At 39.7% G+C, this 17654-nt stretch overlaps 1 protein-coding gene across 4 annotated transcripts in view; it reads right to left on the reverse strand.

Annotated features, from left to right (window-relative positions):
- Nucleotides 1–16093, reverse strand: part of ADAMTS2 (ADAM metallopeptidase with thrombospondin type 1 motif 2) — a 283800-nt gene extending 267707 nt beyond the window's left edge. For all 4 annotated transcript variants that reach the window (XM_087887492.1, XM_034403051.2, XM_034403043.2 and 1 more), the window contains exons 1-2: nucleotides 15260–16093; nucleotides 13988–14349 (exon numbers count right to left, since the gene is read on the reverse strand). In XM_087887492.1, coding sequence (XP_087743618.1) covers nucleotides 13988–14349; nucleotides 15260–15350 — 453 coding nt within the window. In that variant the 5' untranslated portion in view covers nucleotides 15351–16093. The remainder of the gene's footprint in view (nucleotides 1–13987; nucleotides 14350–15259) is intronic.
- Between the last annotated feature and the right edge of the window lie 1561 nt (nucleotides 16094–17654).

Raw genomic sequence — 17654 nt, forward strand, 5'->3', positions numbered from 1 at the left:
TTTGAAGACGTTTCACTTCTCATCCAAGAAGCTTCTTCAGCTTTGATTTTCAGATTTTCAGAGCTGAAGAAGCTTCTTGGATGAGAAGCGAAACGTCTTGAAAGAAAATCCAGAAAATCCAGTTGCCTCTTGAAAAAGCACCTTTGGGATAACTACAATCCCTAGAATTCTAGCCAGTCTGAACACTAATCCCTATGGTTATGGATGCTGAGTTACCAAATTAATGGAATATTAAAATTTCAGGCCTGATGCACATTCCCTAAACAAGGGAATGGGTCTACTACCCATTCACTGCTTATTGCTAGTATAAGAAGGTCTGCCGGTGGATCTGCTCGTCATTCTTTTCATGTTAGTTGCAGGGGAAATGGTTAAACATCATAAATCAAAGCACCAGGTGTCAAGCAATAGATAAACATGTTGTCAGAAGAAGGGAATCCACATTAGATTGCGGGCAGCTATCTACCTGGACTGAAAATGATTTTTTTCCCCTGAGCACAATTCTCTTAAAGTTCTCTTTAGCAAGATTTCTTAACATGAAAGGGATAACAATGGAAGAACTATCTATCTATCTTTGTGTACATTTGACTTTCTGAATCTTTTTCTCATAATCCTATGTGCGCTGAAGAGGAAGAGGCTCTTCTCAATGAAACTGAGGAAGACTGCAGCTGGTCGCTTATCTAGCAGTCATTTGATTCTTTATCCATGTTGAGAACCAATCTTACAATTCAGTCTAAAATTGAAATTAAAGCACAAACCCAATTGTGCTTTAAAAATAGAAGCAAGCATTCAGTAGTCCCACACGAAAAGCACTTTTGTTAGCAATTTGTCCACAACCTGAGACTATAAAAGGAGATTTTTCCAAACTGAACATCATGCTGGATAAGGAAGGAGGAGCAATATCCTGCCATCACTTCTAATCAATACGAATCACGGTAAGAATGATTTCTCATTAATAGTTACCAGGAAGTCTCCCGCTACTTTGGCAGAGAGAACTGTGGAAGCACCTTCAGCAAGTCTCCCAATGTTCATTGTCTTTTAGATGCCTGCTTCATCCATCAGCTTCACCTTCTCCATTGATGTCAAGGGGAGAGTGAGCATTTCATGGAGACTCCAATTACGGCAACTATTTCTGGTAAATGCCCCAGGATGGTGAATTCCAATATTGAAAGGTAAGAAACTAACACTGTATCTAATAGCGTTGCCCTTGCTTTTCAGTTGAACAATCTTATCTGTTGGAGACCTTTGCCATTTAAACATAGATGGAGCATGGGAATAAATGGTCTGTTTCTGTGCTATCACATGACTTCTATCTTGACCATTTCAGCAGTTTAGATTGGTTAGAGACAGAGGAAGCCCTAACTGTCAAAGTTATTTTCACACAAAAGGCCAGAATGTAGTTGTCAAACTTACATTGTTCGATGTGGCTTTTATTTTATTTATATGTCGACATGCTTCCTTCCCACTTGCATTACTACTAATAAATGCATAACACAAATGCTGAGATTTCTGGTTCTAAAATGCTACCCTAGCTACTCTTGCAATAGGGTAAGGATTATTGATTCAATGGGATTAACCTCTGAGTAAACATGCTTAATATTTCATTGACAGAATCAGGGACTAAAGCGAAGATTTGACACCCTGAAATACCTGGTAATATGAATTTGAAAAGCAGGTCTCCTGTACCAAATCTAATTGCACATCTTTGGAATACCAACATACAAATCTGCACTGAAGTAAAAATTATGATCGTGATCAAGCATAGTAATTACAGAATCTATTAAGTTAATTTAACATAAAGAAGTGCCTGATTTTAAATCATAAGCTACATTTTAGAATCTGCAGTGATGCTGAATTAATTCAAACAACAAGTTTTCAGTACTTCAACCTTAACATTTTTTATTTCTTGGCTAACTCCAAAATCTCCAACACCAAGAAAAAATGAATATCTTGAACGAAAACAGAAACTGTTCACCTTTTTTATTTTACATCAATTCATGTTGAACATTTGGTTTTATGTCTAAATTATCATTTATTAATTTAAAAAGCAATGATCACATTAGCAGCATGCTTGACAGAATATTAAAACTGTTTTTACATCTGTAAATCAAATTTCTTGTGATAACGGCATATCTTTGGGGAAACTTATATCACTGCCCAAAAAAAATTGTGACAGCTAAGCCTGATTTCTTAAAAGGTTCCATCACCAGTGTTTTCATTGGAAACTCACACCATCTCCCTCTCTCCCTCCCTCCCTCCCTCCCTTTCTCTCTCTTTCTCTCACTATCTCTTTTTCTCTCTCTCTTTCTCTCTCTCATTTATCCATCTATCCATCCGTCTGTCTGTCTGTCTATCTATCTATCTATCTATCTATCTATCCATCCATCCATCATCTATCATCTAATAATCTATCTATCTATCTATCCATCTATCTATCTATCATCTAATCATCTATCTATCTATCTATCTATCTATCTATCTATCTATCTATCTATCTATCATGAGCCACAGTAGCGCAGTGGTTAGCGTGCAGAACTGCAGGCTACTTCTGCTGATCACTGGCTGCCAGCAGTTTGGCAGATCGAATCTTACCAGGCTCAAGGTTGACTCAGCCTTCCATCCTTCTGAGGTCAGTAAAATGAGGACCCGTATGCTGACTCTGTAAAACCACTTAGAGAAGGCTGTAAAACACTGTGACGCGGTATATAAGTCTAAGTGCTACTGCTATCTATCTATCTATCTATCTATCTATCTATCTATCTATCTATCCTTCATCTATCTATCTATCTATCTATCTATCTATCTATCTATCTATCTATCTATCTCCACACAGGCACAAGATTTTCTCCTGGACAGGCTCAAAGACCAGAAAGAAATGTACAAGAAGAAAAATAAGGAGTTGGAGAGTTGATTATAGACAGAAAGGAAGTCCAGTGCACCATTCATACCCCTAAAACTTTCTCCAGTTTTCATCTATTCTGTGTAAGTTGCATTCTAGCATTGAGTTCATTGTTATTCCACCTAGTTAGACTCTAAATCCTGCGTCACAGGACATCTGGGGTATGACAGCTGTATTTCTTCCAGATCAATGTCCAGAGACCAAGCAGATACATAAGCATGCACATGTCACCAATATATCCACCACAGAGCTACCTGAAGGGGGGAAGCCTCATCTGCAATTCTGTTCCAGATCAGTGCTTTTCCATTACTAATTCAGACTAGAATGGAAAGTTGGAAAGAAAGAAAAAAACCCACCCCAGAAGAAGCCAGTGACAAAGCACTTTCACAATGCTGCCAAGAAAACTGCATGGACAGAATTACCAAAGTTCAGCTTGACTCAAAGCTTTATACCAGAGTGACAACAAAAGTCAGGCTCCCACTTCTTTCCAGTGACTGTTGTGAGCAAACAGAGGAAAGTAGAGATGTATGAAGTTCTGACAAGCTGAAATACATTCACTTTATGATTGTCAACTATGTACTCATTATACCATGTGTTTGTACGAAATAAAATACCCACACCCACTAGAATCATCAGACAGCCTTTGACAAATACTCCCTTAAAGTAAAGGAAAAATCTAAGGGTGCTGATACAAAACAGCACAAGGCACATTTATTCTAACTTCTAAAATATCACAATGCAAACTAGTATTATTGGGTGTAAGTTCTTTTATTGAATAGCCTGAAGGCCTTTTCAAAAAAAAAAAAAAAAAAGATAAAACAAACAGTTACAGAAATAACAGTCTAAAAATACATATGACATTTAAAATTTAACAATATCGAAGTTCAATAACTAGATTTCCAAAACTAGATAACCCAAATAAGATAGCTCCTCTCTAACTCAGTTCATCTTTCTCACAATCAATGAAATTCTTTTCGATATAACTGGCTCATATTGCTGTCATCCTTTTAAGGTAGTGAGTGATAGCCCTTACCAGGGGAGGAGAGTCTGCCTTCAATAGAAATGATAATTTATGCCTTACATTCCAGTGGGGAAATTTATTTATAATTGGGGACAGATATTGTTTTCTTACTTCCTCATACAACCTACATTCAAATATTATATGTGCCGTATCCTCCACGATGTTTGCCCCACATATACATGTTCTTTTGTAATATGGGATTTTCCGGTAACGGCCGAATTTGACGTTGGCATCTAAAAGTTCAAATCTAAACTTGACAAATAGCTCTCTCTCTCTACTGATGGCATTTCTAGATGTAACTATTTTTCCAGGGTGAAAGTTGTTTTAACTGCTGTCAGAAGCTTAAGGGAGTGATTAGTTGAAAGAGTTGCCATGTCCATTTGCCCATGTATATCTTTAATCCGTTGTTTAACTTGCTTCAGTGTGTCACACAACGGGAACCTTACGCCATATCGATTCAATATTTCTGACAGCCAAGTTAGCCAGGAATACCTTTGAGGATTTGAAATCTGCTGTTCCTCTAGGCAGATTTTGGGAAGTCTGCTGGCTTCCATCTGAGTCATTTTTAGCCAGTAGGCTACTGCCCTAGTAATTGTGTAGGTGTGCAGTGAAAAATGTCCCTATTCAGCTCTGATGGCTGCCGCCAAAGTGGAATTGTTTACCCCCAGCATCCTCCTTAACAAATTATTTTGAGTTCTCTCCAATATGGGGGCCTCTGTAAGACCCCAGATTTTGGCACCGTAGAGCATAATCGGAACAAGTTTAGCCTGAAAGACTTTACGAATTGGTAAAATCGAGATTGGTTGAATACGTTTACTTAATTTGGATACAAGGCTTGCCCCAGCTCTGACCTTTTGAGAAAGGTATTGATGGTGCGGAGTCCAACCACCTGCACTGGAAAAAACAATTCCAAGATAGGTATATTGGGTAACTTGCTCAATCTTTGTGATATTAATATGCCAATTATGCTTTTTATTCTTATTGCCAAAGACTAAAACTTTTGATTTAGCTACATTTATAGTCAAATGGTTTGTAGTACAATAACATGAGAGCTTGGCGAGAAGTCTCCTCATCCCTATTTGGGTTCTAGAAAACAGCACTAAGTCATCGGCGTACATTAATTACATTAATTAATTAATTAATACATTAATACATTAATAAATCTTGGCCTATTTGGGGGCTATGCGTCAGAAGATCTTCCATCTGCGCTGGGATATTATTGGGTGAATTTCACCAAATTCGAACCTTTGTATCCGGAATGGAAATTACTATCAGCAACCTCTGTAAGATCACAGGTTTCTCAACCAAATTGATCTGAATGACAGCCCAGTCAAATGTTATTGTTAATAGATGTGTTTCTATTAGCAGCTTTGGCTACTGTATTAACTTAAGTAGAAGAGCCAGGCATATATAGAAAATCATTGTTATTAACAGCATTAACCATTAGTACCTATCAAACAGATGGGTCAAACAGACAAGATACTGAGGCATAGTATTACTTGATATGAGGTTTTTAGTCCTATTTAAATTACAGTAACTACCGTATTTTTTGGAGTATAAGACGCACCTTTTCCCCCAAAAAAGAGGGTGAAAATCTGGATGTGTCTTATACTCCAAATGTAACCCCACCCAGCCTCTCAAACGGAGGCTGAAAAAAGCCTCAGAAATGAAGCTTCAGAAAAAAAGCCTCCGAAACAGAGCTTCAGGAAAAAAACCCTCTGAAATGAAGTTTCAGAGGCTTTTTTTTCTGAAGCTCTATTTCAGAGGCTTTCAGAGGCAGAAAAAAAAAGTTTTTTTCTAAAAGGGAGTTTCAGAAGTTTCAGAGGCTGGAAAAAAAAACAAGGCACAGAGCTCACAACCAACGAACCAGTTGCTAAAATTCATCTCTGGGAACAGCTGGTTGGGGGTATTCCAGGAGGCCGATCCATCCACCAATCAGCTTTTTTCTTATTTTCCTCCCCAAAAACTAAGGTGTGTCTTATACTCCGGTGCATTTTATACTCCAAAAAATACGGTATCTATCTGATCAAATAAGAGTTGATACTAACTCAATGGCACACGATCAGTCAATAAATGCATGAGTAGATATGTCTAAGACTAGATGTCTAAGACTAGATGGAGTATCTGCAAAACAGCATATGTAAATTATATACAGGTGTACACCTTCTACTTTAATTTATGGCGATGCATTTTATGGTGAGGGAGGGCAACTACTATACTGGTTTCTGTTCCAGACAAGTATCAAGTATTTCCCATCTACTTCAACTTGCTAGTGAAACAGGCAACAGTAATTCCTGCTGTGAAATTTCAGCTGTTTAAGATCATTGTTGCTACTGGATAGTCCCTGAATTTGGAACAATGCTGGAGAGGAGCTTTCAAATCTCTGCTGCCCACCTGCCCTACTAATGTGAGACATGTAAGAAGAAGGTCAGAGGCTGCACAACAATTGCTACAGAATGAATTGCCCCCCTACCTGATTTGATGCAATCTGCTTGCTTTCTTCAACAATCTTAAATGACAGAATCATTCCTAAAGAAAATTCCGTTCCCAAACAGGCCCTGGGAACATTCCTAAAATGTGTTGGCTCAATATAAATTAGCAGAGGACAGATGATGATGATGATGATGATGATGATGATGATGATGATGATGATGATATCTGTTCAGTTGAGCCTGACTCTTGACAATTCTATGGACCAGGTTTGATAGTGTCAGCTTTGATACTGTTCAGCCACCATGTTCTCTGATGGCCTGGTTTCCTTTACCATTAACTCTTTTGAACATAATTGCTTTCTCCAGTGAATTCCCCCACATGATATGGCCAAAATAAGTTAAGACGCAGTTTCCTGATTTTGCCTTTTAGTGACATGTCTGGTGTTATCTACTCCAGTAGTTGCTTGTTAGTCACCTTTGCTTTCTAAGGAATATGCAGGTCCCTTCTTCAGCGCTACAGCTCAAACAGTCATTTTTTTTCCTGCCTTGTTTTTTTAAGATCCAACTTTCACAGTCATAGATAGTTATGGAGAACACAATAGAGCAAACTAACCTACATTAAGCCCCTCCCTTGCAACAAGGGGACATCCACATGTAGAAGGACCTTAATGAGAGCTATTAAATCCATCCTATAATTTCCTCTTGTCCTTCCTTGTAAACTTTTAATATAGTGATTAATCTTACCACTCTCATTAAGCTATGGAAATCTGATCTATTCCATTTTATGGAGGTGCCAAAAACGTATAAGTGGTAACCACAAAATTAATAGCTATGGAGACGGAAAGAATAAAAAAGGCAAACATGTATACTTTTAAATCCATACACGAATGGCCATTCATTCATTTCTTTATTTCTTCAGCTACAAAGGCGGGGCATTCTGTACAAGAACCTAGCAACCTCTTTTCACTTCATTATAGTCACAGGCACAAAGATCATTATTATTAGATTTAAAAAATGATCATGTGAAAGGTGAAAGTGTTCATTACCAGCTGTGGAATGTAAAGAAAGAGATGGAAAGTGTTAGCCCTTCAAGGAAGACCAGACTAGGAGACCAAAATTATGAATGCTAGTACTACTTTATTACAAGGTTATGATAAGAGAATCTTGCAGGCCTCAGTGAGTTTCCCCCTCCCTTTATCTTCATGAAAGCTGAGGAGGGCCATGTCAGAGATGCTGTCTCAAATTGTATTTCTGCTCCAGATTCAGATTTCTTTTATCTAACCATTGCCTTCCTTATTATCTCAAGATTATTCCTTCTGTCCATTACAGAAAGAGAGAGACACTACTAGATTTGAGGGGACTCGGGCCAGAAAATATGGAAGGACAGATATCTTTTTGTGTCTGTCATCATCATATTCAAATTGCTCATCTAATTGTCTTGGAGCCTCACATCTTGGTCCTTTTCCTAATCACAGCCACCATTACTTCTCATTACTATCACTCCTACATTACTCTTCTCACTACAACCAACATCCAAGAAAGTGTCATGCTGTCCAATTGCTCTGGGTGAGTTGTTTTAATATATGCTCATTGTATGGCCATGTGGAGTTTTGGCAATGTTACAAAGTAGTTTGCCAAAACCTTCTTCCAGAATATTTTTGAACTTCCTAATCTAGCCAAGAATAAACTGTTTGCTTAAAATGTTTATATTTTATATTGCATTATGTTCTTTAAAAAGATCTGCTTCCCTCCTGCCTGATCCCCACGATTAGCTATGGTTGGCTAGATACTACAGCTTGAACAAGATGTCTGGCACATTACTTCTCATAAACCCTAACCTGGGGGAGGAGGGAATTTAGGAAGGTTTCCAGAATGATCCTTCAAGGCCTGTCCTTATGGACTCATTGGATGGATCCCATGAAATTTTCTTTGGTTGGAATGACAACCAAAGACAACCAATGCTGTCTTGTGGTGCTGGTTTTGGAAGGCTTTCTGCATGATTGCAAATCACTTGTAGATATGCATACTAATAATCAGACTTACTCCCATGGGACTTTCAGGGAAGCAATGGAGAAGACAGCTTCGCTGAGAATGCAACAAATGAGAAACTGGCTCCTCAGAATTCCTCTTTGGACAAGAAAAGGACCTGGGATCACTAACAAGTTCTCCAGATAGTAGCTCTTTACAAATAGACAATAAAACAGTGGTCTCGAGTGGATTTAGAGCTCTGGAAGACAACGGATCACCATCTTTGCCCAAACTGCAATTTGCACGTTTATAGATAAAAGGTTTGCATATTTCCTTTCTTGATCAGTTTTATCACATCAAATGAATCTTCTTCAATCCCTCGAAAATGACAGTTTATGCATGTTTAAATAAATGGCAAAAGGGCAATTAGAAGATTGATTCTGGGGAAAAAATAGACTAAGGATCCAGATGGATTTGAAAGACGATTAGGAAATTAATTACAAGAATCCGTCCTATGGGAAAATGTCATTGTTCTGAATTTTATTTTTAAAAATGAAGTTTTTGAAATTAATTATAAAGGAAACTTCTTATGGGAAAATGCTATTGTTTAGGGGAAAACCATAGTAAGATAGAACTTTGAAGGTTGAACACTAAAGGGAAGCAGAAAGACCAAATATTATAATTAAAGAAGAACAACAAGTAAATTTGACAGACTAAAATAGAGTGAAGCAAAATACTGTAGCTTTGGAAGAATTGAAGGCTATTTAGGGACAATGCATTCAAAAATTAATCTTACAATTATCTTCTATTATTATAGACAAACTGGATTTAAAAGACATTATAGAAGAGGAACAAGATTTACTGGACAAGATTGAGACTGAGGCTGATTTGAATGTAAAAATAAGCAATAAAATGATATAGAAAAAGATGTTACTTTGGATATAAAAATGAAACTGGTTGATGTCCTAATAATTAAAAAGGATATACAAATAACAAACTAGAAGAGTTAGTTGGATAACTTTATAATTTGGGATTTACAAAAAAAGACTTGCCAAAGTTTTGAAGGATTTTCTGAAAAAGAAAAAGAAATCTAGGACATTATTTATGGGGATTAAAGATCAAGATTGTTAAAAGCAAAGGGAAAGAATATAAAGTTTGCTTATTTGATCAAGGTTAAAATATATCTATTGTTATTTCTGGTAATCTTTAATGGACTTTTGCTGACCAGAATCAACATGAAGTTTAAAGAAGTAGTTTATAGATAAGAGATGAGATATGGGAAGAAGAGATATTTTGATGCATGCTCAATGGTAATAAGTTACTGAACTTATTGTTGCTTGTTAAAAGGGGAACTCATTTCTTTGTATATTTCTTTTAGTTTTCTTTATTATATTTCTATTGTTCCTTCTTTTCTATTTTTTTATATTCTTTTCTGCACTTTCTACCTGTTCTTTTCATTTGTTAATACTTTTAGTTGGCATTACTTTTTATCACTGTAAGTATAAACTTTAATAATATTACTATTATTCAAAGAAGACTTACTCTCACAAGCTGTTAAGAGTGAAGCAAGATTATCTGCAAAGCAACCTGAATTAGAAAGGCGACCAGCAAGCTTTCAGCCCCATACTTGATTAACTTCCTTTATTTAAAGGAAAATCAATGGGATACATTCCAATTAAGTTCACTTATAGCACTGGTGCTATTTAACTATTAGGTGAGCATCACAAGATGCTTTCTCCATGTTTCGTTCTATTTGTATTTGAATAGAATGTTTCTCAAATCCAATTTATACCAGACATAAACAAGCAACATTCATCAATTTAAAACATAAGCCACTTCACTTTGAATTGATTTAAAGGCCACTCATCTGAGTGGCAGCAAAGTCTAAAGCTTAGTTCAATACATTGAGTATCCATATATGCTATATGAATATATATGTGTATATTCAAATCGTCAAACTATATCTGTTTTTGTTTGTCGTTTTCAAGATTACTATGTGAGGGGATTAAATACACCAAATTTCAGATAAGAAGATGCTATAGTTTGTTCAAAGTTTTATTGATAGAAATGAGGAGAAAGTAGGAAAAGTAGAACTTGATTTGAATTTCAAATCAATTTCATCTCTAAGATTCAGATTTTACTTCAGTCTAGTTACTTGAGGTTTTTTTTAAAAAAAATAGGGTGCAAACATTTCCCTTTTATTTCTTGTAAACAAATATAATGAAGCAATAAATGGCTCCAAAGTCATGGAAAGTGGCAGAGACTAAATACATAGGACAAATGAATATGGATCAAACAGCTGGTAAAACAGCTTGTTGTTGTTGTTGTTAAAATGGATATGCTGCCAACTCTTGGTGACTTACCAAGTACAGTTTTTTAACCAAGGTCAAATCAGCAATTAAGACACAATAAGTAAATAAATAAACTTCCCATGCCAATGTCATTCCCCATATGCTCTTGTAACTTCTGGAAGAACATCACAAGGAGGGTAGCCTAATTTTTTTCCCCATCGAATTGTTGTTTAATTCTTGGAGAATGCATGAGAAGTCGATGCAGTTTTCTTCTCAACGGTTTTCAGAAGTGGTTTGCCATTGCCTTCTCCCGAAGGCTCAGAGAGAGTAACCTCGCCCAGCTGGTTTTGTGCCTAAAATGGGACTAGAATTCACAGTCTCCTGGTTTCTAGTCTGATACCTTAATCACTAAACCAAACCAGAAGGAGGTATTTTGCATTTTTAAGAGGGGGAAAAAACCCTCAAAGCTACATAGCAATAGCACTTAGACTTATATATCACTTCATAGTGCATTACAGCCCTCTCCAAGTGTTTTACACAGTCAGCATATTGCCCCCAACAATCTGGGTCCTCATTTTTACCAACCTTGGAAGGATGGAAGACTGAGTCAACCTTGAGCTGGTGAGAATCAAACTGCTGGCAGTCGGCACCATTAGCCTGCAATACTGCATTCTAACCACTGCACCACCACGGCTCTACAACCTCTTATGTCCAATAACTTTCCCTGTCTGTCTGTCTGTCTGTCTGTCCGTCCGTCCGTCTGTCTATCTATCTGCAGCTTTTTTTGATATATGATAGTCTTGGAAATCTTTTTAAATTCTTTATGACTCCATAAAATTGCATTATTTACTTATTTTATTATTCAGCCAAATCAAATTCTTAGTCTTCTTTCAAGAAAATTTTCTTCCTAAGGCAGCTTACAAAGACAGTGTTTTCCCCTGTCTTGGGAAAACACAAAACTCCTTCACAAAAGAGGACCAACCTCAGAGCCCAACCCAGAGTTTCTAGGCCCTAACAACCCTGAATGGTTGTTACACGTCACATGATCCACAATTACATGCTACACGGCACCACCTTTGGTCCCAGTGCTTTTGTGATACTTCGGATTTGAAAGACAAAAAGTGCTTTAGAACCTGCCAAGCTGCTCCCATAGCCCATCTGCAATTCCTTAAAGTAGCTGCATTTTTTTCTGGACTCACACATCTTCCTTCCCTGGCTGAATCACAAGTCTAGGAAAAAGATGTGTTTTGATTTAAGGGGTTGCAGACAGTCGCTATGAACGCATGCAGACGCACGCATGCACCCGCACGCATGCAAACACACACACACGCCAGGCACTCCAGAGCACCTATTTTGTCTTCGAATCTGAAATGCTGCACAGCCATAGAGTATAGCAAAATGAACTTCCAGCCTCAAGGACATTGTCAAGAGAACCAAGTGTCCCTTGAGAATACAATAGTTGTGCGTGCATTCTTGATGTCAGTTTTCCTCAGCTCGGTGCTCTGATGGAACTTTTGGATGAAAACTTCCATAATACTGCCTGGGGAGGATGATAATTATAGTCAAATACACCAGAGATGAATTTCTCTAAAAGATAAAGCCCCCAATATTTCTCTGTTGTCTTATAAGTCTGTACTCTGCTCCTACACACGCACCAAACACCTCCCCCTCCCCCATGTTTGGATAATGAACCAACTTGACATGGTTGATTAATGCCACCAGCACATAGAAAGAATAGAGGAATGAGTTCAAGTCCAAGTAGAGCCATCTTGTTGGACGTCACCAAGACCAAGACCTCCATCTAGGATAGTTAATATTGCAGATGCTTGCCAGAAATTGGGTTAACAGCCACACAAAATACAGAAAAATAGCAATAGATGAAATGGTATCCAAAATTTTGCCTATTAAATACTTGTAAGCCAAGCTACTATTAAAGGTATTGGAATATTTCCCAAAAAAAGAGAAAGTTGGCAACTACATCTCGCCTCTTATTTTTTAATCAGAATCTGGACAGAATTCAGACAACAGAAAGGTCACGATCTAAGCTGAAATCCATTTATCTTATAAGTGCTACCAGCTGTATGTTAGCAAGCTGTTTTCTCTCTCAAACAATATAAATAAGATGATGCTGGATATAATTAGATGTTCATCCCCTAAAGGAGAACTTACTTCAGCAAAGCAGTTAGACTTTAAAATATAGTATTTAAGAGACATAGTTCAACTTTTCTTGCTATGGTCTGGAGTGAAATACTGAATCAGAGATAGACGATAGATGGTTGATAGGATAGATAGATAGATAGATAGATAGATAGATAGATAGATAGATGATAGATGATAGATGGATAGATGGATGGATAGATGGATAGATGGATGGATAGATGGATGGATGGATAGGTAGGTAGGTAGGTAGGTAGGTAGATAGATAGATAGATAGATAGATAGATAGATAGATAGATAGATAGGTGGATGGATGATATAGAATAATAAATATCTCCAGATGAAGAACTCTTAAAATAAGCACCTTGTTAGGTATTTACCCTGAAAATCACAATGACCCTTCTATCATTCAGATTATCCTATTAAAATGAGCTTTCCTTGCCCTGGAGCTCATTTCCAAAGTGTTGGACTACAGATCCTATCATTCCCATCACCCCTGTGTGGCTGGGGTGATGGGAGTGCATTCAGAGTTAAGGAAGTTGGCATAGATACGAGAAGCGGAGCATCATAAGAGAGACACATTTTCTCAAAAATTTCTCCCAAAATTCTGAGCACATTTAATTCCCAGCAATGGGATGGTAGTTTTGAATACCATCTCTTTTTGAAAACCCATCTAGGTCTCCAGATGCTCTCCTAACTAGAAGATGGCTAAGATCCTATGAAGAAAGGAAGCATGCAGGGGATAGCATTAGGTCACTGTTTTTGATGTAGGTCACTATTTTTCAATGCGCTGAAAAGCTTCCAGAGGGCGATCAAGACTTTCATGTTGATAATTAGTGATTTGTCACAGCGGTTATATGCCAGTTCAGGGTGAATCTGCTTCTCCACTCTTTATACAAGAGGCTCACTGGTTCATCACACTTGGCATCATGTAAGGGAACGTTTCCTTATTTGATTTCACAATTAACATAGCAAATTAGGTGTGATTTGCTGCTGTCCTTTTTAAATGCTGAAAATGCAAACTTTCCCCATGGGGAAATGATAATATAAAAGAGAGAGAAAGAGGAGGGGAGAGGAGGAGAGAGAGAGAGAAAAAAAAACAGAAAGGAAGGAAGGAAGGAAGGAGAAAGAAAGAGAGACAGAGAGAGAGAGAGAGAGAGAGAAAGAAAGAAAGAAAGAAAGAAAGAAAGAAAGAAAGAAAGAAAGAAAGAGAAAGACTTACCAGCCCATCACAATTGCTGATCGCAACAGAAGCATTAGGCAAGTCCGTGATATGCCCCACATAGAGGCAATCCCCATGAAGCGGTTCAGTGTAAGTGATGTTTGAATCCTCCTGCCATTCGACAGTTGCTCCAGGAGCCACCAGCCGGGAATTTGGTCTTAAACTGAAGTGGAATTCTTGTCCAAAAACAGTGACATTGTAAAAAATTTCCTTGCCTGCAGCATCCTGAGGAAGATCCCTGGTGTCTCTTGGGAAACGCCTCTTTGATGCTCCCGACACGACTTTGGAGACGAAGCTGCCTTTTGAATCTGTGCTAGTTGGGACGACCAGCCTGTATTCCTCTAGATTTCCCAAAATAGAATCTAGAGAGAGAGAAAACCATGAGTAATAAGACTCGGGCTGAACACCTCGCTCCTAAGACTACCACTGGCCCCGGTCATCTATTTCATTGGTCCGTGTGGTTAAGGAAGGGAAAATACTAAGGCAGATGCATCATGCCTTATTTTTCCAGTTGTTTTATTAAGAAAGCCCAGTTGGCAGGCACGGCAAGTATTTAGGGATGAAGAGGGGTCAAGATGCTGCCCCCTCTGCAACTGAGCAAGAGGGACTAGAAACATCCCACAGCTGAATAAATCCATTTTAAGCGATGAAGCTTCTGAAAGCCACCAACTTGAGGATATTGGGTGTGGGGGTGCGTGCGTGGCAAACACCTCGCATCAACTTTCAAACTCTGCCACCAGCCATACTCCTCAAACTTTCGATCATTCCCGAACGTGAAGGATGGGGATGTCGATGGAAAAGTTTTTTGTTTTTTTTAAAGGAAAAAAAAAGAAAAATGAAAAGAGCTGTTGGCTTCGCTTCCTTCCTTCCAGCAACACAGACGGAAGGAAAACTTGGTCCCTGCCAGGTGGTTTTGTTGGACGCAGGCGATTCGACAGGCGTCTCTTGCCCCGCGCGTCCGAGTTCAACCGAGGTCCCAGCTTCCCTAATTTGCAGCTGAAAGGCGCCCCGCCAGCTCAGCAGGACCGAAGAAAGTACACCCACGCACCCACCCCTCCGGAAAACAACGCCACACGTGGCGGCGGGGAGGACGCCTCGGCCCCTTGGACCAAGCGTGGCGCGGAGAAGTCTAGCGGGCAAAAAGTCCTCCGCTCGTGGGTGAAGTTAAGACAGGCAGCCTCAAGGGGAGGCGGGCAAAGAAGGGGCGTCTGGCTAATCCCAGCCGGCCGGCTAGGGGCAATTGAAGCCGAAGGAACCCGGCAGCCCACTTACCTTTCTGCCCGGGACTCTGCGGGGCCCCCGGGGCCAAAAGGAGCATCCAGCAGGCGAGAAGAAGCAAGGCGATCCCGGCCAGAGGAGCCATGGCAGGCGTAGCTCAGCCCGACCCCAGCCTTCAACTTCGGTGCCAGGGGGCTCCGGCCACATTGAAGGCAGCCGGCACCGCCCTCTAGCCCACCACCAGGCAACCTCAGCCCCGCGGCTCCTCGCCCTGGCTCATCCGCTCCTCTCCGGCGCTCAGCCTCGACGAAGGCAGCAGAGACACCAGCAGGCGGCTTGCTGGAAAGCACGGGGCGTGCAAGGAGGGAAGTCCGCCTGATTGACAGAACTGCCGCCGCCGCCGCCGCCGCCGCTGCTGCTGCTGCTACCGCCGCTGCCTGAGAGCCTGCCACGGCCACGGCCTCGCCTCACCCGGCCCGGCTTGGCTTGGCTTGGCTTGGCGGCGGCTCTCCCTGGAACTCTCGCAGCCTCCTCCTGCTGCCGGCCGTGAGGAAAAACTCTGCAGCCTCCTCCGGTTACGGGACACTTTTCCTCAGCCCAGCTAAGAGGCGGTTCCTGAGGGATTCTGAGCATTTCCCTCCACCCAACGCTCAAAATCCTCCTCTTCTTAGAAAGAGAACCAGAAGGGAAGATCGCACCAGACAGAAGCCCCCCCACCCCTCCAGATCCTTGGTTTGGAATCGGTCGAGGATCTTCTGCAAAAAAAAGATCTCGTACCGTTATCTTGAACTCTCCTAACTTAGGAAGGGGAGTGGTCGTCTGATTTTATTCCCCCCCACACACACACTCCCGAAGTCTAATTAGAGACGGCTTTTGCTTTCTGTGTGTGGTATATCCACGTAGCACTTTCCGATATCATGGTATCCACTCCAGAAAGGTAGAATCGGATCCTTCCGGATCAAAATGTAATTGCTAGATTATACTTAAGCCTCCCCTCTGGCTGCACTAAAAATTCCTGGATTTTTCTCATCTTGGTTATCATAAAATCTAGATGGAAATGTTATCATATCCTAACGACTTTTGCATCCCAGCCCTGTATTTGACTCCACAAAACACAACTTTTTATTAAAAAAAGAAATTCACTTCCAGCCTGACCCTATTAATTTTTAATATGATATTGTTACATCTAACAATTATATGTAATTCTTAATGGGGGTTAAGGATGGTTAAGGTGGTTAAGGAATTGGACTACGATTGGGAAGATACAGGTTCAAATCCAACCCCCGGGATAGATTCAGGTTCAAATTTATCCCCAGCTCCAGGGATAGTCCGGATGATTTATCTAAATTACTTGACAGTATTGTTGTGAGAGAAATTGGAGGAGGGAATCCTATATATGTATGTGTATTCCACTTTTGCTTCTAAGTAGACAAAAGGTGAGGTATAAATCTTTTAAATAAATCTACCTTGATCCCCCACATTCCAAATGGTTTATACAAATACAATAAAATTATAAAGCACAAGCAGATCATTAAAATGTAAATAACAGCCATTAAAATCTTTTAAGTGGAAAAAGTGACAGACACATGACACTACTGAAGTGCTAGATCTTCTTATCCGTATGAATTGAGATGGGAATTGAGACGGGTAAGAGTTCTGGGAAGAAACCGATTTCCACCAAATGGATGAATGGACTCTTCCAGCATGTCATAAAATTGTTAAATAACATGGGGGGAGAGCATCAAGACTTGCACTGCCCTGTAATGGAGAATCATAGGGCTCAAACACCTCTCGTGCTAATATTAATTGAAAATAGGATAAAGTGGGCATGATGCAGTAGAGTACTTGCAGAGAGTCTGATGATTAAGGCACTAGGCTAGAACTAGTGAACTGTGAGTTCTAGTCCCACCATAAACATGAAAGCTGGCTGGGTGACTTTGGGCCAGTCACTTTCTCTCAGCCCAACCAATTTTACAGGATTATTGTTGTGGGGAAAATGGTAGAAGAAAGGAGCATTAGGTACATTTGCTTCCTTGAGTCATTTATGAAAATAATAAAGGTGGGAAATAAATGAATAAGTAAATACCACGGTTGATGGTATCAAACACTGCTGAGAAATCCAAAAGGACCAGGAGGGTCTCGCTCCTTCCTAGCAGGTTCCAGTGGAAATAATCAACAACAATGACCAATGCAGTTTTCATTCCACATCCTGACCCAGAATTCTAATTACCGATGATCCATTTTCTCCAGAATCCTCAACTGCAATCTAATTACCTTCTCCTGCTGGACAGAGGAACTTTGTGAATGAAAAAGTTTGTTTGGCAGCACAGCCATATCAGTATCAATAACTGAGATAAGTGGGGGAGGGGGAGAAGAAGCCATAATAAATTACAAGCAGAAAGTAAAGGAAAAGGACACAAGAGGGTAGAGAGTTAAGTAGGGTAAGACT

The sequence above is a fragment of the Pantherophis guttatus genome, chromosome 2, assembly GCF_059756535.1.
Source record: "Pantherophis guttatus breed Tessera chromosome 2, ASM5975653v1, whole genome shotgun sequence".
In the NCBI taxonomy this organism is placed as follows: Eukaryota; Metazoa; Chordata; class Lepidosauria; order Squamata; family Colubridae; genus Pantherophis; species Pantherophis guttatus.